The sequence below is a fragment of the Meleagris gallopavo genome, chromosome 4 (genome assembly GCF_000146605.3).
Source record: "Meleagris gallopavo isolate NT-WF06-2002-E0010 breed Aviagen turkey brand Nicholas breeding stock chromosome 4, Turkey_5.1, whole genome shotgun sequence".
In the NCBI taxonomy this organism is placed as follows: Eukaryota; Metazoa; Chordata; class Aves; order Galliformes; family Phasianidae; genus Meleagris; species Meleagris gallopavo.
Window position 1 is genome coordinate 49,937,985 of NC_015014.2, and position 21,603 is coordinate 49,959,587.

Here is a 21,603-nt window from a genome sequence, read left to right on the forward strand (position 1 = left end):
TTTGCGTCTTACCTGGAGTTAGATCTCCCATGTAAAAATGTACGGCATTTAATTTGAGGGAAACAGTTCAGAAGTTCAACATGCACAAAAATGACTGTTCTGTTTTCAAGCAGTTGAAATCTGTATGCTGTCAGTAAAGCATGCAATGTTTCCCCATAAAAAGAAATATTAATTTTTCCATCAGTATGTCTGTTATGTCTTCAAGAAGTAAAAGTTATGCTGTTATGCTTATTCTTCTGAAAGTAATAGCCTTCTCTCATCATTCTCTTTTCCACAGATATGAACAAACCTTAACAAGTATGTTATTCATAGCTTTTATATTGGAGTTTCACTATCTCTAAATGTGTTGCAGCTGATAGTGAATAGAGTGAAATAGCCTACTTCATTAAAAGCTTGATATATGAACTCCCATCACCTCACTATGTGTTGAGGAATAATCAGAAAAAGGGAATGGGTTGTAAGGAATATGTTTCTCACTGTTCTGAGAAACACATAAGGATGAGGCTAGTGTCTGAAGTTCAATTTACAAAATGTAGTACTATCTAAAGGGGAGAGCTGACATTTGCCCACCTTCTTTTCCTCCTGCTTTCTATACCCATTTGTTCCTCCAGTCCATCACAGTAATTGAGTTTGAATCAATTCTTTTCAGTTTGACCTTAGTCCAGACACACTGGCTTTTGATGACTGAGTGTTTACATTTATTGGTTCCTTTTTCTCGTGTTAAAATAATTAAAACCTTATTTATTAAATTTCTGCCATATTGCAAACTTCCAGTATTGATCTCAGAGTAACCTCATATACAACAAACATGTTTTCTTGAATATGGAATCGCTTTTCTAGGGATCTTTTATGTGGTGAACAGATTTTAATTTCTATAGCTTTAATTTTTTTAAATGCTTCTTGCTATGAGAAAATAAAAATGTTTAAAATACAAATAGTTCTATAATCATTACATCTTGTAGAGGTTCTGAGGCTAGTTCCTAAATTTGCTGTGAAATATTTACAATAATGAGCAGCTAATGCACAAATTCACTAGCTTCAGCAAGACAATGCATGTATTGTGTAGGCAAAATTGCCTAGAAGATCTGAATCAATTGTCCTCGTTTTGTAGTTGCAGAAATTTACATGTTTATTGTTTCTATTTCTAGTCTTGTACCTGTACATGCTGAAAACATATAAGCATCTATTTCAAGGCAAAAAGATGTCTTTAGATCAGCACTGAATTTCCATCACTAGATACTGTTAAAATGAGAAAAGGATTAAGCCACCTGGGAAACAACTTCAGTTTCCAGAGGGAGGCAGCATTTGTGGTTATGCTGGAGATCTCCAACCCAAAATACACAAGAAATCTACAGGCCAGCAGGGAGGATGATTTTGTCACTCTTTTACCCTCTTTATGTAGATATTTTCTCATCACTAACTGAGCAGTTGGACTGAGTCCAGATGTTCAACTGCTATTATTCATAGTGTGGTTTTTAGCAGTGGATTCAGCTCGTATAAATGGACTACTGAGTTGATAGTTTTCTTCCTCTTCATTAAAATTCATAGGGCTGTGATCATATTTATAATTGAATTTGGTGAATTTTACTTTCTTCTGTGATTTGTATTAGAATCTTTCTAAATTATGATACTTCTGTACCTTTTTTTTTTTTTTCTGTTAATGTTATTTCAGAGTTCAGTATCATCAGCATTTCTCTTCTTCTAGAGTCATTAATGATATTTGAAGTAATTTTAGTTCAATAGTGAGCCTGTAGAAGAAACTCTTTTAACCTCATTTCATTCTGGCAACTTATCAGGGCCTTTCCTGTCAGTGAAACTTTTACTATGTTCCCTATATGTAGTATACTTTGTCCTTTTTCGTAACTCTTTCACTCATTTTCTCAATCTTAAGCTGATTTCTCATGTTCTGCAATATCAAACGTTGTAGTGAGGTATAGATTGATATTTTTTCTTGTTTAGAGATCAATTTTTCCTTTCATGGAAAAGAAATGGTTTATTCTTACTGATATGTTTCAGAATATATGTTGTGAATTTTATACTTTCCTCCAAATCTTTAGTTCTCTCCTGGCAATTTATTCTGTAGCTTTTGATGCCTGTTGCAGAAGCACTGTCTTTGAAGTGCTGTTCTGCAGGGCAGGGTGTGCATTGCATTTTGTTATGAGAGATGCTCTCATGTGTAGTTCTATTTTGAGACCCTTTATCTTCTCCTTACCTGAATTTTTCCCATATTAAAGATGTATTTGTTAGAAAAATGTGAGGGAATAGATTCACTATAAAGTGTGTATAAAAGTACTTGATTTTTTCCTGGTAAAGAGTTGTATAATTTGAGTGGGAAGTGTTGATACCTGCGAACCAGGGGCTATTATTCAGGGAGATTGTTTGAAACACTTCTATACTGAATGTGAATAAACCTTGAATGGATTAAGTGCCTCCAGTTCTTAGTAGCTACAAAATTCTGGAAAGTTTCACGTTCTTTACAAAATTTATATCTGAAAAATAGATAGGATGTGGACTGATCATTTTAGATTTGTGTGTGGAATACTTCTAAGGAATACAGAAAATCATAAATCGGAGGAATATTTTTTTCGTCTTTCAGGCTTTTTAAAGATCTTTGCAAGACTGAGTGTTCCTGGATTTGCTAAGGTGGGAATGCCAAAAAGTTTAGGAAGTGGGGGTCTTGTTGATTATTTTGAGAGCTATGTGTGGAAATATAAAATATTCTAACTGGTAAGAGTATTCTGCTTCTCTCACTTGGTATATTTAAAAAAAAAAAAAAAAAAAAGCCTGTATTGTTGTGGATAAGGACTCATATTCCACTCTGAACGTGAAACAAATACTCGTAGTGGCAGAGAGGAAATATGCTCATGTTTGTGTTTTTTTTATTGTATGTTTACACAGAGAGCTGAGGAAATCAGGATTTTAATTTTTTGCATTAGATTCTGTTGTAAGCTAAAGAAAATAGTGGGAAATTTTATGTTGAGATTTTCTTTTAAAGGCAAACATGCTGATTAGAATGTAATTTATAAAAATCAAAGAAGTTTAATACCTTTTAAAATTTCTACTGTATTTTTTAAAGTCTTTCTAAACTCTAGTTTGTGGTAAGATATAAAACAAGAGGGAAATAGATTCATAGTTTTTAATTGTCTTTTTTGTGAATAGAGTTAGTAAGAGGAATAATTTTATTCAGAATCTTTTTCAGCCAGTGGGAAAGATGGGGTTGAGATACAGCTTTTCTGGTTAGTTCCAAAGTCTCATTATGCTGTAGGAATGGCAACAGAATCTGAGTTTTGTAATCTGTTATTTTTTATATGCACTTTAAAGTGTATTTATGTAATAAGATGTCTGAATCTGGATGTTGCCTATTTACTTTTTGTGCATACACATGCGTGCATGTAAAACTGTATTTAGTACATATCTCACTATTAGAATGTTGGGGTCCTTCCTAAATAATTGTGTGGAAAAATTATCTACATGTTCTTCAAAGGAAGGACAAAGAATATAAATATTTAAATATAATAATTAAAAACAGTATGAGATGCATTTGTCTTGGACTTTACTTTTTATGATCATTAGTGATATTTCATGTAATTTCTGAATTCTGCCTTATCACCTTTCTTACATCCTTTGTGCATGTCATGTTTTACTTGAAAATATTGACAGCCCACTTAAGGGAATGGATGAAGATGGGAGAAATAGATAATTGTACACTACAACCAGAATGGCTTCTTAAGCATTGTTGTTTGTGTCGTTTGCTGTGTAATGCTGTTCTTCACATTGGAAAAAATATCTGTGGTAATAGGTTTAACCTACAGAAAAGTCATCTCTGTATTCTTCTACCTGACCAAATGAAAATGCATTTTGCTATTTTTATGATTGATTTATTTAATACATTTTATTCTTATTTCTGAGATTATAGTGTGTACTATTTCATAATAGTGGATATTTTTCATATCTGTTTATCAAGTCCTAAGTGGAACCAGCTAATTGAATTAGGATGCTGTTCTCCATATACTACGTACTCTTTTTGCATCACAGTTTTGTTTACTAACTTGAAAGGAGTATGCTGTAAAAACTGGTGGTATCATGAGATTTCTAAGCAAATTTATTCAATAATTCCAAAATAAATGAATGAATGATGTTCACATAGAAAAAGAAAATGAGTATTGATGGCCAAAAATAAGTAGTAGGATTGTAATGTTTTGGGTGAAAGTAATTTGTTACTGTGTTAGTATAGCTCCCTCTTAAAGATGAAATGTTGTCTAGAATGGAGGAGAAGAGTTTATCCCCTGCTGGCTGCTCTTTCTTCATGCTGACAGTATGTTTCCAGCATGTATGAGTGCATACATACATATAGGAAAGAAATGGAAAAAGAGAGGCACCTTGAAGTGGTATTGGAATAGTTTATATGTATTAGTAATGAACTTCAGTAGTTCTTACTTTAATAAAAGCTTTTTATTTTTACAAAGTTTATTTATGAAGCAGACTACAGGCTTTATTTTAATATATACATATACTAAATACATGTTTCTTTGTGTATTTTGTATACGTAACTGCACATTCTTTTCTGAGAAGATTCTTTTAATTTAATTCTTTCTGTGTTATCTTAGGAGTAAACATTAGAATACATTTCCTACCAGTAATTAAAATCATTGTTATTAATATTTGAGTGCCATTATTACTAAAATCAAAGTGTAATTTTTGTCTTTTGATAAACATTAATACTGAAAGCACTTAAAAACAAAGTAGTTGTTTCCAACGTTGTAACAGATTCTAACAAAGAGCTTTTTACTTTCTTGATAGAGAGAAATGTGAAAGGTAGTGTGAAAGCTGGCTATCTAAAGTACAAAGAAGAACCTTCAAAACTGCTGTCTGGAAACAAGTTTCAAGAGCGTTATTTTGTATTACGGGAAGGAAATTTGCTTCTTTACAAGGATATGAAGGTACAGTTAATTCTTGACTAGTTTAATCATAAACTTTCTTTTTCACGTAGAAATGAGAAGACAGACAAATAGATGAATGTTTCTGATACTGAATGGCAGCTTTTAATGAAGTACAAGAATTTAAGGTTCTTATTTCAGAGGCTTTAGTAAAAAGAGCAGCAATTGTTGATTTAGCTATTTTGATTATGCTATATTACTAGCTGTAAAAATGTTTTCGAGTGCTTACATTCCCTTGTGCGACGAGTAAAATGAAAACCTTCTGTAGATAGTGGTGTTAGAAGTAATATGAAGTTGAAACTGCATGCTGGTTTTTTCCCAGTGTCTCACAGAAAGCTTTTAGAAATCAGAAGCAACAGTGCTCTTTTACCTACAGCTGTCATGAGTGACGAAATTAATTATAGGAAGCAACATCACTCATTAAGCTGACAAAAGCTTCCCCTTTTTCCAGATAACATTGACTTTCCTCTTAGTTACTGAAAAGCATGAACTTTTTCTACTGATCTGTTCTCAGGCCTGCAAAAACTAGTCTTGATAGTAAGACTGAATCTTACTTACAGAATCTTTCTTATTTGCTTAATAGCAAAATGGGTTCAGTTTTATGTATTTAAAGGGATTTTTCTTTATAGAAACTAAATAACATACAATTTGAACTATGTTTTCACATGGTTTAAGAAAAGGTTTTTTAAGTTTAAAGAGCATTTATTTTTGATTGCTATTTTTGCCCAACTGGGAAACTTGTGCTTTGCTCACCTTCATACAGTAAAATAAGAGTTTTTTGTAAGCTTACACATTCATTGTTAATCTAGTGGAAAATTAAAAAAAAAATTAAAAAAAAAGTGTAGTCTTGTAAGACTGTGGATATTATTCTAGTTAAAATGATCTCAAAATGTCAAGAATAGTGTATTGTAATTTGTTGCTAACACTCGAATTGGTATACATAAGAGTATACTAATAAGCCTATTGAAACTTAATTAGTAACTTGGAAAAAGTTTATGGTACAGTACAGTTATTGTACTACTTTATGATCGTCTTTTCTGAACCATTCTGATCCATAAAGCATTAAATTCCTAAATTGAGGTGGAAACTTTGCTGGCGTTACTTTTAAATAGCTTTATATTTTAAAAGAAAAAAAAAAGAGATACTACACTGAAAAATAATTTGAGTATATTTCTTTTTTTTGAGAGAGAAATTTTCATCCACCACTAGTAGTCTTAGTTTAATTCTATGTTGTAGTCAGAAATGAATAGTAGAAAGAGATGACACTGCAGATGGAAAAATGGTATTTAATAAGATTGCATCTACTAAGTAATTTATGAATTCTCATTAAAAAGAAATTAAGATTATATATTCAGGTAGAGATGTGTTTTGTTAAGTGTTTCTTCTGTTGAGCAATTATTGAAAAAGTGAAGTTTCTATGATACTTATGTTAATTTGATTTCAAAGGAACCTCAAGAGATCCATGGTTCGACTTGCTATTTTCATGTCAGGGCTGGAAATGAGGTCAGAACAGGTTGCTCAGGGACTGATCCAGTTGAGTTTTGAAATCTCCTAAGGACAGAGATAGCACCGTCTCTTTGGACAGCACTGTTCCTATACCTGACTCTCCTCATGCAAAAGAAGTTTCTCTTTGCATTTGGTCTAGTTTCAAATAACTTTCATTTTCCCACAATACACCACTGTGAAGAGCCTTGTCTGTGTAACCTACCCAGACCTACTTGTGGGTTTTCGAAGCCATCTATTCTTCCAGCTGAGCAAGCCAACCTGTGTCAAGCTCTTATCACAGATCAAGCGCTCCAGCCCCCAGATAATTTTGTGGCCATCTGCTGAAGTCACTCAAGAATTTTGATTCTTTTCTTTCATTGGGGGATCCAAAAGCAGATGCAGGACTACAAGAGCTAAGGAGAGGGGGAAGAACTCCGGCTACTCTCTAGTGTCATTGATAGATGTTCTTCCTTCTCAAATACAGGATTTGATGTTTACCTTTGTTGAATTTCCTAGGGCATGTTGGCTCATTTCTTCAGCCTCTGCAAATTCCTCATGTTCCCAAGTGTATTGACTAGTCATGTAGGTTGCAATGCAAGCTTTATGATTGACTCCTCCATGTGATTGCTGTAGATGTTATAAAGGACAGAACAGGCTACTGCAGTATTCCTTTTGTCACAAGCCTGCAGTTATAGTGTGTCTGGTTAACCATTACCCTCTGAGTGTTTTCATGCAACTGGCATTTTACTGATAGTGATGTTGCATCTATTGAGACCTTAATATCCCAACTTGAATAGAAGATTATTTTGGGAGACAAGTGTCAGAAGCATTGATAAAGTTGAGGTAAATTTATATCCACTGCTTCCCCTCCTGTACAAATCCAGTCATCTTATTGTAGAAATCAATCTGCTTGGTTGTGCTGTTTGTTCTCAGTAGCACTGTCAATTCCATGTGCTCAGAAACGTACTTTAAGGAGCTTGCTCCAGGATTTCCCCAGGGAGTACAATGAGGCTGGGAGACAGCTAATTCCCCAGGTCAACTTTGCAGCTCTTAATAGCGTGGCTTAACTCCAAATCAGCCTTGGCTGTCCAACCACTGTACCTCCATTTCCTAAGCAGCATTTCTAAATTTCTTGCTTCATAACCTCTTCCTTCTTCCACTTTCTGTATGCTGCCTTTTTCTATACTGGAGCTTCACCAGAACCACCTGGCCTACTCTCCTGACAGTTGTTTTCCTGAGTATTGAGATGAATCATTGATTTTGGCTAATGCTGTCTTTAAATACATTTCCTGAGTTTCTTTATCCCTCAAAGCTGCCTCCTTCCATGGACAGAACTCTTAGTTTCTTGAATAAGCCAAGATCTGCTCTTCTTGGTTTGTTCTCTGCTAACTTTTCAATGTTATTCTTTTCAGAATCTTAAGTACCAGTATTTTGTGGTCGTTATGATCAGTACTACCATCTGTGTTTAGCAGATCCAGATTTGCATCAACCATTGTTGACCCATCTAAATCAGTATCAAGAAACATTCCTGACACCCTCTAGAAATCTGCTGGACTACTGTGTCCTGCTGTGTTTTACTTCTATGAGACAACCTGGGGGAGAAAATTCCTGTCCTCCCTTAGACTGTAAAAGTTGGAATCTATTGTCCAGTGACTTCCTTCAGTTGTTTAAAGATTGATTTTTTTATTTTTTTTTTCTCATCTTGATTATGTGATCTGGAGTAAATACCATGATACTTGACATTCCTTAGAAGAGCTCTGTTATTACAGAAGGCAGCCCTCCCTTCACCTTCCCTGACTGTATCTCCCGAAGAGTTTGCATCCATTCAGTGCGGCCCTCCGTTTTGGCGACTCTTGCCACCATGTCTCTATTATTTCAATTGTTATAGTTTTATGACTTCATGTTGAGCTCAAGCTCTTGCTAATTAATCCTCTGCCAGTAGTAGTGACTGGCATCCTCCCTTAATGGGAAAGAAAGTGAGGAAAAAAGCATAATGATCTATTAGAGAAGAGTGATTCAGTCCATGAAAGTTGTATGGCATTTTCTTCTTTTGTATGTTCCTGATACAATAATTAAAATCTTAATTTATTTGCAGGCTAGCAAACCTGAAAAAGTGTTGCCTGTCAATTCTCTGAAGCTTTATCTTGGAGTGAAAAAGAAAATGAAACCACCAACAAAGTAAGAATAAAAGTGAAAAGAAGCTAAATACCATGTAACAAGATACTGTATTGCCTTAGAGAAAAGGGAGCGTAAAACATTGTAGAACTGGAGAAAGTTGAGAAGCCAATTGAAGTATGCTGTATTAAATTGCCCTCCGTAATATTATTTGTTCCGATGTTATCTCTGTTCTTGTGTTCCATGTTAACTCTTCTGTACTAGGAAATTACTTTATTGATTGGCTTTTCTTAATCTTAAATGTATTATCTCTTGTGGATATGTTTGCTGCCAGCTCACTTAATTTTGGAGTATGTGCCCTGCATTTCATTGGTGGACACACATTCTTTGCATCAAGAAAAAGGGAAAAGAAGAAAAAAAGCAATTAGTTGTGGCCTTTAGTGACAACCCCCGTTGTTCAGCAGAGGATTTCATTTTTCAGGACCCCTGTTATTTTTGATATTTCTCCTTCTAGATGAATACTACTGTGCCCTTTACAAATATCAGTGACTATGTCTCTGGAAAAGTGGAGTGAAAAATGACACCTGTTTTTTTCAGGTGTTTCTAGTACTTCTGTCTTTAAAGCCTTGAGACACTGAGACAATAAGATTCCATACCAAGGGGATTCTAAGCAGACTGTAGCCTTTAAGCAGATTTGTCTGAACTTTTCCCTTACAGTTGGCATATCAAAATGCCCTCCAAAAAGGTCTGTAGATTTCAAAGTGTAGTTATCTTGAAGAAAAAGTTAGTGGGGTTGAGTTTTGTAGGGTTTTTCATGTTTGTTTTTTTGTTGTTTTCCTTTTTTTAACAGGACAGTATGGGGGGTGTTCTTGCGTTTCCCTTTTTTTTTTTTAATTTCTTTCTGTTTAATGCAGAATAAGTAGTTGAGTAGTCCAAAATAAAATGGCAAGGCTACGTAAATGAGTCTTTGCAGGTAGGTTATTTCCTTGAGGCTTATTTTCAGTCTAACTGTTTAAACTCAGACTTCACAAAGTCTGTTCTAGAGCCCTAGGAGTATCTAGGCTCTTTTTTTCCACATCAGAGACTTCATTGTGATTTCTTTATTGGACACTATCTTAGTAGTTGTTTTGCTTCCAATGGTTTTCAGAAAGAACAGCTGCCAAAATGAGGCAGGCAGTTAGCCATGATCTCCAGGACTTGGCTATGAACCTTTGTCTGGAAGAGAATGCTTATAACCTGTGAATCAGCTGGGGTAAATGAGTGAAATAAAATATCAAACCCTCAGTAGATTTGCAATATGTATTGAAACTTACTGAAAACAAATAAATAGATTAAAAAAAAGCTGCATAATTCATTGCCTACAGCTTCAGGAAAATGCTCCTGTCTTGAGTTTCTGGAACTAATTTTATTATTTATTTTTTTTTTTCAGTTGGGGAATTGTAGTGATTTCTGAAAAGCACCAGTGGTATGTAAACATGAAACATATAATTACTTTAACTTCAATGTTTAATGTTTCTTGAAATGTTCCAATTCAAAATAACTGTGTTTTAAAACTAGTAAACATTTTGCTTAAATGTCGACGACTTGTTACATTTTTCCTAATTAACTAAACAATTGCAGTTGATATATTTTAGTAATCTTAAAGAGATTAGTTGTCCATCTCCTCTCTATGGCCATAAATCAGCAAACAATTTAAAAATTTTCCATTAAAAATTCATGAAGTCTATACACATGCTTTAAATTAAGCAGACAGAATGTCTTCAAATAGGGTTAGGTGATAATCTGAGATAATAATTCATTGTCTTTTTATGGGAGTCTTAAAAAAATGAATATTTGCAACATTCATAAATGTATGTAAACTCTATTTGAAATTGTCTAGAAATTTAGTCTTTAACATCTGTAGTTGCATTATGTTTTTTTTATTTTTTTCCTTGTTAACTCTGTGTTCTAGGCATATATGTTGTGATGGACAGGAAGCACAGATAGACTGGATGATCAGCATTTTTACTGCAAAGGTACTAATCTGATGAAATGCAAGAAATGCTGATTTTACTGCTGTTATGAAAATGCCATTAAACTGACATGTATATTAGTAATAGATGCATTATAGATAAACCTGCAATACCATTAAGATGTCTGGAGTACTCAGTACATTAATGCTACAGAAAGGTGGTTTTAGTCTTTGAAGACTACTCTTTACAATTGCATTTTCATATGAAAGCTGAGAGCTTTGAGGCTTAGGGAGAAGAACATCGGTATATTCTGAGATCTTATTTTCCTCCTGTGTGCTAGGGAAGCTGCTTAAAGAAAGACAACTTATTTCCTTTGCAGTAACAAACCTCTTTTGTGTGAAATTCTAGCTGATGACACAGAGGTTATGTTTGTCCCACAGAGCCTGAGCGCTCTTTCTGTGGATGCTGCATCTAGGCAGTCATGAAAAAAAGGTACCTTGTTTAAACACAGTGGTGGGAACTAGCCTTGTTGGAGAGCTGTGCCAACACAGGTGTATTTTTCCTGCTATCCAAGTTAGCTTAGTTAACATTGGCACTTAACTGGGTTGTCTAAAATTAAGTTATCTGCTTGTTACTAGCTTGTGTGCAAGGAGATTATAATTTTGAGTGCCATGTAAAGCACCTTTGCCAATGGAATTTAGTATTTAAATGTTAAGAAGTGAGAGATGGGAAGAATACTATCTCACGTGAGACTAGAGCATATTTGAAGTTTTTTTGTACTTGGGACTGATTTTTTTCTTGTCTTACCCATGATATTCGAGCAACTTTGAGGGATATCACAGTGAATAAACAGTGATAGATTTATGATAAGCTGTGAACTTTACATATTACATTAAGTGGGCTGGAAACTGCTGTTGCAATGCATATTTTGTAAACGCTTTCTGAAACAGTATCTATATCACTGACCTTCATAGGTAGTAGAGCCAGGAATATAATGTATGCCTTCTAAGTAAAACAAATTTTTGTCTTATCCAGCTCCCTTAACTGAAGTAGCTATTGTAGTTTCTATGGAAACAGCCACCAACCCTGGCATACATCTCATGGGCATAACATGAGCAGTGTCACAACAAATAGGCTCAGCGGTTATTGATATAGGCTACTTCGAAATAACTCACACAAGCTTTGTAACTCTTGAAACCCTTCTGACATGAAATCGCAAGGAAAGCAATCAGTTATGATTCTGATCAGGTAGTGTGGTACGCAGAATGTTACTCTGACAATATAGATAAAAAAACAACAGGCTTATCAGTGTTTAAGAGATGCTTTCTAAAGTAACAAATTCACATGCATTTTATAAAAATTATGAATTAATACTGTTTTATGTTGTTGTTATTATTAATAATACTTTTATTTTGAATGCTTCATTCTCCCGAGGCCAAAAAATTTATGATACTAATGCAGTACCTTCATTTTTTTTCTTTTTTCTTTTTTTTTTTTTTTTAAACCAGTGTTCTGGACAAAAATAAAAGTTAACAGTCTTTAAATTATATGAAAAATTAAAGTGAAGCTATATTGTTTTATTAGAATGTACTGCTTAAAGTACTGTTTACATGGATTTTTTTTTATCACAAAGCATTAGATCATTTTTTTCACGTTATCCCCTTTCTAACCAAGAAAACTTTAAATGTCAGCTGAAGTTGTTACTTCTGGTTAAAATTGTCAAGTGGATTCCATCTTTAGAGAAGACAACATTCTTCTACCTTACATTATCACAGTAATTGGAAAAGTTTATATTAGAAAGGCTTCAGGTAGCATGTTTCATTTATGTCAGTAGAGTAGCTGAATTTGGTTTACAATTTGAGAAATAGTGTAAAGAAGGTTTTGGAGTTCTAAGACATTTGCATTAACTGATCTGGTGCAATTAGGAGGGAGAGAAATCTCCTAATGTGCTCCTAGGTGCTCAAGTAGACCAAAACTTAATGTTGGTAATTTTGTACTGCTATCAGGAAAAGGAAGAGAAAAAAAATAATATTTCTTAATTCCTGAAGTATAAACAGTATAATCAGGAAAGTTAGAATCATAAAATCGTAAAGGTTGTAAAAGAACACTAAGACCATCTACTTCAACCATCAAAACATCACCACCTTGCCCGCTGAACCTTGTCCCTCAGTGCCACATCTACCATTTTCTTGGAAACCTCTAGGGACAGTGACTCTACTATCTCCTTGGGCAGCCTGTTCCAATGCCTTACAACTCGTTCTGAGATGTTCTTCCTAAAATCCAGCCTGAACTGTACAGTTCAAAGCCACTAACTCTCATCCTATCACTAGTTACCTGGGAGAAGAAACTGGCCTCCACCTCGCCACAACCTCCTTTCAAGTAATTGTAGAGAGCAATAAAGTCTTCACACAAGCCTCCTCTTCTAACTAAACAACCCCAGTTCCCTCAGCCACTCCTCGTGAGACTTGTGTTCCAGACCCTTCCCCAGTTTCACTGCCTTTGTTTAGATAAGCAAGTTCTAGGTACCACTATAAGTACAAGAGTACTTTTACTACAGAAAGTCAATTTATTCCAGAGTTTATTCACTTTGTACTCAAATAGTTAAATACTGAAAGAGATTGGAGGAGATCACTTGTTGCTTGTAGTGCTATGCAAAGTCAGTCTGAAAAGTACGACCTGAAACTTCATTCTTTAATTCTACAATAGTTTTGTACAAGACTACCAACATATATAACATACAATTGGAAAGAATCAATTGATATGAAAATGGATGCAATTGTTTACTTCCAATTCTATTGCTTTTGTTTGACTGGAGAGAGCTATACTGTGTTACTATAATGTACAGTTGGTGGATAGGTCAAAATTATGAATAAATAAATTTATTATGTAGCCTAATCCATTGCTAGTATTTCTGTTACATTTTCCCAGAGTTCTACTTTAAGAAATGTTACAGGCACAAAAGAGAAATGGAACTATATCCTTAAGACCTTACATTCCTTAGGCTTGCTGAAAAGTAATGGAGGCGATTTCCTTCAGATGCTCACTTAAAGCCTCTTAGCCACTTTTGGAATCATTTCTGTTTTTTATGTCTTAGAAATATAGAATCATTTGAGTTGGAAGGGACCTCTAACAATCATGTATTCCAACTCCGCTGAAATGAACAAGCACACTTGCAGCTAGATCAAGTTGCTCAGAGCCCTATCCAGCCTGAGCACGATTGTCTCCAAAGATGGGGCATCCACCACCTCTCTGGCAACTGGTTTTAGTACTTCATTACCCTTGTTGTGGTCCACAATAAATTGTTTTTGATCTTTTCTTTCAAATAAAACGTTATTGATGTCTTAATGGAAGAAAAATGAATGTTCTTAATGTTCACAAGGGAAAGCTTTTACAACAGAACAGTCTTTTGTATCACCCAGGCCAACACCATGTGTACTCTTGCACTCCAATATGCAAATATTTCTCTATATTGAGTTCTGGTTGCTGTATCGCATGGGAGTCCAACCTTTTGGCTTGCCTGGGCTGCAGTGAAGATAAATTGTCTTGGGCTGCATATGTTAGATTGCTCTGAATGTAGTGCCTCCTATTTATTTCCATGGAAGCTACAACGATAGTACAATAACTGTTTGATAGAGCAAATTCTCAGTTACAAGATGCTAGCTAACCATTATTAGCTATGCATTTTTGTCTGCTATGGTCAGGAGCCTGCATGCTGCACTCGTACAAATCTGCACCAGTGGAGGTAACTCGCTCTTGCCGTTGTCACTCTAAAAACACACCACCTACCGCATCACTGTACTCGCATCCACTGTTTGGTCTCCATAAAGTTTCAGCAAATGTCAGTGAAAGTCAATGAGTGAAATGTTTTCCTAATGGAAGAATTCAGTTACACACTTTTACTTCATAAGCACTTCTATGTCAGACATCATTCTGTCAGACTGTCCCTCTGTTGCTGTCTGTTGCACAGCAACAAAATGTAATGGAATACTGGTGTGAAGGTTCAACATCTACTGCCATATCACCAACATCCACCATTGCTGTGGCCAAATAAAATAAAATGGGAGGCATTACTTTTGGAGCTACCCTTAGAAAATATGTAATACTACTAATTTATAGAAGTAACGAAACATTTTAATTTTTAGTATTTCTTATTAAAACATAAAAAAGGAAAGCAACAAAGCCATGAAACTAGTGGGATATTTGACCTTATATTATGAAACTAATGCATCAGGCTGGTTTGATTTCAGTGGTTTCAATTCTTAGTGAGTTCTCAAGGTAATAGTTGGAGATTTTTGTTGAAATTTTATTTTTTCTGTGCTTCATCCTTGGAAACAGTTATGTACATAATACCAAAGAATGATGATATGAATAAGATGTGATTGTAAAGCATGGGATATTTCTCTCTGCTAACACTGGGCTTATAAAATCCGATAGAGATATGTGATCACTTGTTTTTTAGTTGAATGTCTGATTGCAGCTCTACATTCCATTTGAAAATTTGCAGGTAATATGTGTTGACTGAAAATAGAGTTGCAAATATACCCAAAAAAGTGACAATTTTGTAGGTGATATTGAAACCTATTCTCAAATTCCTTTATCACAATGGAAAGTACAGCTACATGTTTTTTTACTTCTCACAGGAGTGTTTAGCCAGTGAATCAAAACACATACATTTAATTGCCATAACTTCAGCTGGCATTGCACTGTGCCCCATGTCTTGTTTTCAGCCCAGATAGGTTTCATAGTGCACTGAAGTTTGTTTCATGCTGAGTGACAGTTGCACACCCTGGGCCTGGCCAGCTTGCTTGACAGGGCAGAGCTGCTGCCGTGATGGGTGGGCTGCACTGCAAGCTGTGCTGGGCCACATGTGGGCCCTGGGTTGGACATGCCTGCTGTATTGCTTGTCTTTCAATTGAATTTAATTTGAAATATCCAGGTAATATCCAGGAAAAAATCCAGATTTTTTCTTTCTCTCTTTTCCCAACTATGTTTTTCACTTGAATAAAGTTGCATACTTTGGAATTCTCCCCAAAACTGACCTATTTCAATAGAGCAAGAAAAGACCAAAAGCCAAATTTATTTAAGTGTAGATTATATTTTTTGGAGCATTTAGACTGTCAGACTATTTCTTTCTGGATAAACACATGCTGTTATTGTAGAATAAGCAATATTTTTCTCCTGAGTTACTAATATAAATTTTTAAATGTTTGCAAATTGGAATAGTATTATTTCAGAAACTTGTATTAGCTCTTCTGAAAGCATGCTTTTGTGGAATTTGAAAGTTTTTGAGCAAATATATGGGTTTGTCTTGCATGAGGATGTTTTCTATTACTAGTAGATAATTGTATTGATATGCAGTGTGGACAGAAGATCAAAATGCATGAAAATTGCATAGAGACATTTTGATTCTGTTCACCCAGTATTGTGCAGCACTTATGAACTATTAATGTAATTTTAAGCACCATACTGAGTTTCCCCATTCCCAGGAGAAAAATGTGGTGTCATGTAGTAGATAGCTTTTTCCAAGACAATTATACATACAGAAGAATAATGTATCTTTATGAAATTGCACTCCAAAAATAAGGAATTTTTTTTGTTCTTCAGCATGCCAGTATATGGCCGCCTGCTGGAAAAGCAAGAAAACAGTCTATAACTAAAAGTCCAAAGATTGGAGGTTTACAACTAATTCCCATTCAACAGGAGAAGAACACTTGTAAAATCAGAGGGAGTACAGAAGTAAGTAGGGTTTAATCTTGGTGTGGAAGTTCTAATGACAATAGTCTAGTAATAATGACCTCTTCAGAGTTGGATAAATGGGAAATGTAGGTGCTCTTCCTGTCAAAATCCTTTTCATTGTATAACCATTAAAAGATTACTTAAGACAATTTAATGTAAAAACAAAACTATCCTATTGTGACTTAATCTTGTGTCAACGATTTGACTGTTCAATAAATCAATAATGGATTTTATTTGTTTATTTGTTGAGCAGGGTTTGCTCACAGGAAATAAATAGGACTACTGTACATTACAGTTTTATTTCAATAATGTCCTTGAAAACTTTTGAGCATATGTGTTCTGTCATACCTTTTCTGCTCTACGCAGTATCTGTTAGAGATTAGTTATATGCTCAGTGAATGTAATGGGAAATCTCAACTGAAACTAACTACAAGATTTTTTAAGTTGTAATATTTTTAGTCTCAAAGAACAAGGTCAGAGTTTAATTACAGCTGTTTATGGAGACTGACTTCAGTGTCTCTACAATATATGCATTAATAATATGCCTCAACCTTATCATACGAGCTTAAGATGAATTTCTGGCATCCACATAGAGATACTGCGGCTTCTGGGAGGACTTTTGTGCCTTATTTTCAGCTGGAAAGATGCAGTGGTGGTGGAGTCACTGATTTGCTTGGGGAAAATAGAGGTAAATAATCTGAAAGCTGAAGAGAAGACATGAGGGAAAACAGTTTGGACCTTAGACTGTACGCAGTATTATTTCTTGCATGTCTAAGAAGATTTTGAAAGATAATATGGACTATGTTATTGTCCTTTAGAGACGGTGTTTCAGGCAGAAATCATTGCAGTTGACTCAGTTCCATAACAAACCAAAAGCAAAGATAAAAGTGGTGCTGTATTAACAAGCGCCTTTATTTTTTTGTCTCCTTTTGTTATGCTTTTTTAAAAATGCATTTCTGTTCTTTCTTAACAAGGATTATAACACAGTGTGAATGCAGTTATCGTTTTTCCCTTTTGCTTAAGCTGTCCTTTCATTTTAGCTTTTCTCAGGAAAGTGCTTTTTGAAACTCTTTAGGTTCCTTTTTATATTTGCATTTTTAAACAATTTGTAAATGAAAGGAAAATACAAGTCTTGTCTTCCTCAGGTATATACCTTAGGTATATTTCTAATTCTTGTGTTCTGATTCTGGGTGTATGTTGGCTGCTCTGAAAGTAATGCTTTCTATTTTATTATGTGGGCCCACAATTTCAGAAGCAGATGTTTGTGGTATGACAGTAAAGACTGAACCTTCCCACCAATATTCTGTTAAATTTTGTTGCCATGTGACAGATGGAGACAGAGAGGCAACGTGACAGAATGATGTCTGACATGGAAGTGCTTATGAAGCAAAGGTGTGTCATTGAGTTGGAAAAAAATTGCACCCACTGACATTCATCGGTGCTTGCTGAACAAAACTGAACAAAGGAATGTGAATGCTGTGAGGTAGTGGGTGGTGCATTTCAGCAGTTGCGATAGTGACAGTGGGTCAGCTCCACTGGTGCAGATTTGTACGAACATGGCATGCAGGCTCTTGTTCATTGTTGATGAAAGTGCTCGTGGTTACTATGTTAAAATGGTATTTTGTAACTGAGAATTTTATCTATCAAATAGTATTATTGCACTCTTAGTATCTGTTATAGTTTCTACGGAAATAAATAGGAGGCATTACTTTCGGAGCAACCTATGTACATTACAGATTTGTGATCTGATCTTTGAGACAACTTCGATTCTACAAGGCTGGAATTTGTAGTTTTATTGGATTCTGAGCTTCAATATTTTAAATCCTCAGTACCTTACAATAACAGACTTTTTTTTTGATTGTTGGTGTGCTTTGTTAACAAGGACTGCCATATTTTGTATACTGGAACTCAGAAAACCTTTCCATTTGATCTTGAAAATACAAGATTTCAGTCTCTGTCTATGAATATATTTAGACAAGTTTTATACAGGCAATATTTGTATATTTGAAGAAGAGTAACACCAAGTTACATATTGGAAAATAAAAATATAACACTTTTTTTACATGGAATGTCAAAATCAGAATGAACAGTAAAATACTGGTAGAAAATGACTATTTCATATGAGTAATTATAGGGTAATACAGCACAGCAGTGTAATTTGTGAGCTGATACATGTCTATTTGTAGACCACAACTTCATTATTCCCCCAAATTTGTAGTGCTTCTCCAATAAACAAAAATACCTTATTTTAAAGTGTTAGAGACTTATGACAAAATAAAGCATTTTCTGAAAGGCACTGGTTTATGAAAAATGGAAGTGTGTGAAAACTTACGGTAGAAATGTGATCTAATTTGTCTTATAGGCAGGAAAAGAGACTGAAAGTTCTCCAGATGGTTAAAAAAGAGTCATCATTTTGCACTCTAAAGATCAATGGGGGAAAAAAAAAAAAGAATTATCTAAAACCAACAAGATTAAAATGTACATTCTGGTGCTACAAATACTATATAGAGAATGTATTTTTTAAAATATATTTATCAATTGATATTTATTGAAGGTAATTTTCCTGTTTGCTAACAATTTTCCTGTTTGCTAAAAATGCATTACAAAACATCTGAAAACACTTTTATAACTAAAAATTCTCCTAAGGACAATTAGAATCAGAAAAATTCTATTAATAATTCTACAGCACTAATATTTGGGAATTAGGGTTCTTGTATATAGTGTATATATGGTACTTTAAAAGATCCAAGTACCGAATCTGCATTAATAATTAACACCTGCCAACATACATGACTGTTTCAGAAAAGTAGGCATCTGTTAATTTTGACCAGTATTTGTTCTGTTCATAATTACATTATACAAAACTATTTTGGGAAATAAGTTTATTTTGTTTGTTTATTTCTTGGGGTGTTTTACTGGGGCGGCAGGAGGGGAGCAGTTTCTGCTGTACTCAAGGCAATTTATTATACTTTCAGAAGTATAGTCAGTATTCTTCTTCTCATAAGAAGCAAAATTATATTATGATGTAAAAAATCTTTAAACAGAAGATTGTTGATCCTGATTTATACTTCATATCTTAGTTTATTGAATAACAATAGGTGGCTTGGATTGTGTTAATGTTTTCTAAAAGGTGGTGCATAACTGGTATTTCACATGTTCTACATTTCAAATATATATACAATCAGATATTAATTTTGTTATTAATTTATTAATTAAAATTGAATGACTGACTGATTTTAATCTTTAAATAGAAAATTATAACTTTTTCAGATATTTCCCAGGACAGAACTCCTTGCATATGTGAGTCACTGGGATAGTTTCTCAGGTGCCTGGAATTTTTTTCACTGAAAAATTGATGAACATATTAAACATATTCCTTGCAGGCCTAGATGGTAGCAGGTGATTCGTAATTGATAGAGGTTGTTACTTATGTTAGTAAAATTTTCAGTCATTAAAGAGGTGCCTGATAGCATGCACTTATGATAACTTGTAGCACTATGAACTCATGTGCATCATTGTTCTGGGATATATATACGTATATATTTTTTGCATGGCTAGGCCACCAATGTCTTGTTATTAGTGGGTAATTTTCATTCTTTGGGAATGCAATTAAAAAAATACTTTCTTCATAACGCTAAAAATGTAGTGAAATACAGCACACACTTTTACCTTTTACCTTTTTTCTTTTTTAGAAACTGTTTTATATCATCCAAGTATTTGTTTTGTTCATTACTGAGTAGATGCTAGTTCCGATGCACAGATATAGACTTTGTTGCATAGCTTGCATCTCTATAACCTAAGATTTAATATTTATTATTTTCCTTCTTACACTTCACCTAATTTTCTGTATCAACACTCATACTCTGTCATCAGGAAGAAATAAACATGCCTTTAAAACACACAGAGTAAATGGTAGAGGAATATAATGTAGGCAGATTGTTCCGTTTGTGGAGAAGCCTTACAGCTGTGGAGGAAAATGAGGTTTTGGAATTCATTTTCTTTCGTGTATGGCATCTTTGACTACTAAAAGATACTCAAGGCTGAGAGGGACTTTTTTCTTTGTTGTATAGCAGTTGTTCTTTGGCTGGATCTTTTTCGAGTTGTTCACATTTTGTGCGTGAGCAAACTGTCTTATGGAATCTTGGTACCTTCTCTGTTAAAGCAGCCATGAAAAAATATTCAGTTCTAGAGGGGAGATAGATTAGATACATCTACATGAGTATCTGAGTTAGGATCAGGAGTGCACTTTAGGAGCAAATCCTGCTGTGTTGTTGTTCCCATTTACTGTATTTTGCTTTGAGTTGCTTCAAACTTTTCTTCGAAGAATGGCTTTAAACTGAAAGAAGGTAAATGTAGGTTAGATGTTAGGAAGAAATTCTTTACTCAGAGAGCAGTGAGGTGCTGCAATGGTTTGTCCAGAGAAGTTTTGGATGCCCCATGCCTGGGGACATTCAAGACCAAATTAGATGGGGCCCTTGGCAGCCTGATACAGTGAGTGGCAACCATACTGGGGAGTTGAAACTGGGTCATCTTTAAGGTCCTTTACAACCCTATACTATGATTCTATTAGTCTACAACTCAATGAATGGTACAGTGATTCTGGAGCCTGTGAAACTGGACTGCTTTCAGACAAAATTGGAGCAGGCATTCTGCAAGAGCATATTGAGTGCACAAAGTGGACAGTACGAGAAAGCTAAAGTTCATCTGAAGCTTTGAAGTATAAACATCAGGTTCAGAGCACTTTTCCTGTACAAGTGTGCTCTTAAATGCCCACAATATTTGCAGATTTATCCATGGCACGTAATTTCCCTCTCATTTCTTGCAACTTAAAAACTGAATACAACCCACCAATATAAAACAGCTGTATTGCCATCAGTTTGTTCTTTGAATCACCAGTATGTTACTTAAAATTGCTAGTCAAAATAAAATTAAAAAAAAGCAGTCTTAGTAATTTGCCAAGTACTACTGAACAGTTGCTGAAAATGTTTGTGTGTTTGTATGCTTATGCAAAACTATATGTAAATGTTTATGCAAAACTATATTTTGTGCATTCACTTACTTTAGGCATTAAGTTATTAAAATTGCAACATTTTCAGTAAGAGTTCTGAGAAATTAAGAGTATATGGATCTGCTGAAAAAAAATTAATTTGCTGTGGTAGAGTGTAAAATCAAACTGTGCATATGTAAAAATGCATGAAAATGAATGACTTCAATTCATTGTCATGGGCATTTTATTGGAAGGTTAATGTAATTTTTAGAAGTATTACTAGTTGAGGAAATATGCTCACCAAAAAATGCTTATAAATGATAATAGCAGAAATTATGGAAATTTAGAATTATTAAGTATGCTATCTCAGCTCTTTAGTAAAATTGATTCT

The 21,603-nt window shown here is 34.4% G+C and overlaps 1 protein-coding gene across 4 annotated transcripts in view; it reads left to right on the plus strand.

The window, feature by feature from the left end:
* ARAP2 (ArfGAP with RhoGAP domain, ankyrin repeat and PH domain 2) overlaps positions 1 to 21,603 on the plus strand; it is a 125,783-nt gene that overhangs the window by 100,436 nt on the left and 3,744 nt on the right. For 2 of the 4 annotated variants that reach the window (XM_010710306.3, XM_010710307.3), the window contains exons 28-32: positions 4,801 to 4,940; positions 8,518 to 8,600; positions 9,967 to 10,002; positions 10,489 to 10,552; positions 16,094 to 16,225. In XM_010710306.3, the coding sequence (XP_010708608.1) occupies positions 4,801 to 4,940; positions 8,518 to 8,600; positions 9,967 to 10,002; positions 10,489 to 10,552; positions 16,094 to 16,225 (455 nt within the window). Of the gene's footprint in view, positions 1 to 4,800; positions 4,941 to 8,517; positions 8,601 to 9,966; positions 10,003 to 10,488; positions 10,553 to 16,093; positions 16,226 to 16,818; positions 16,914 to 21,603 lie in introns of all 4 variants that reach the window. The other 2 variants (XM_019614911.2, XM_010710308.3) reach the window with 2 other exon arrangements.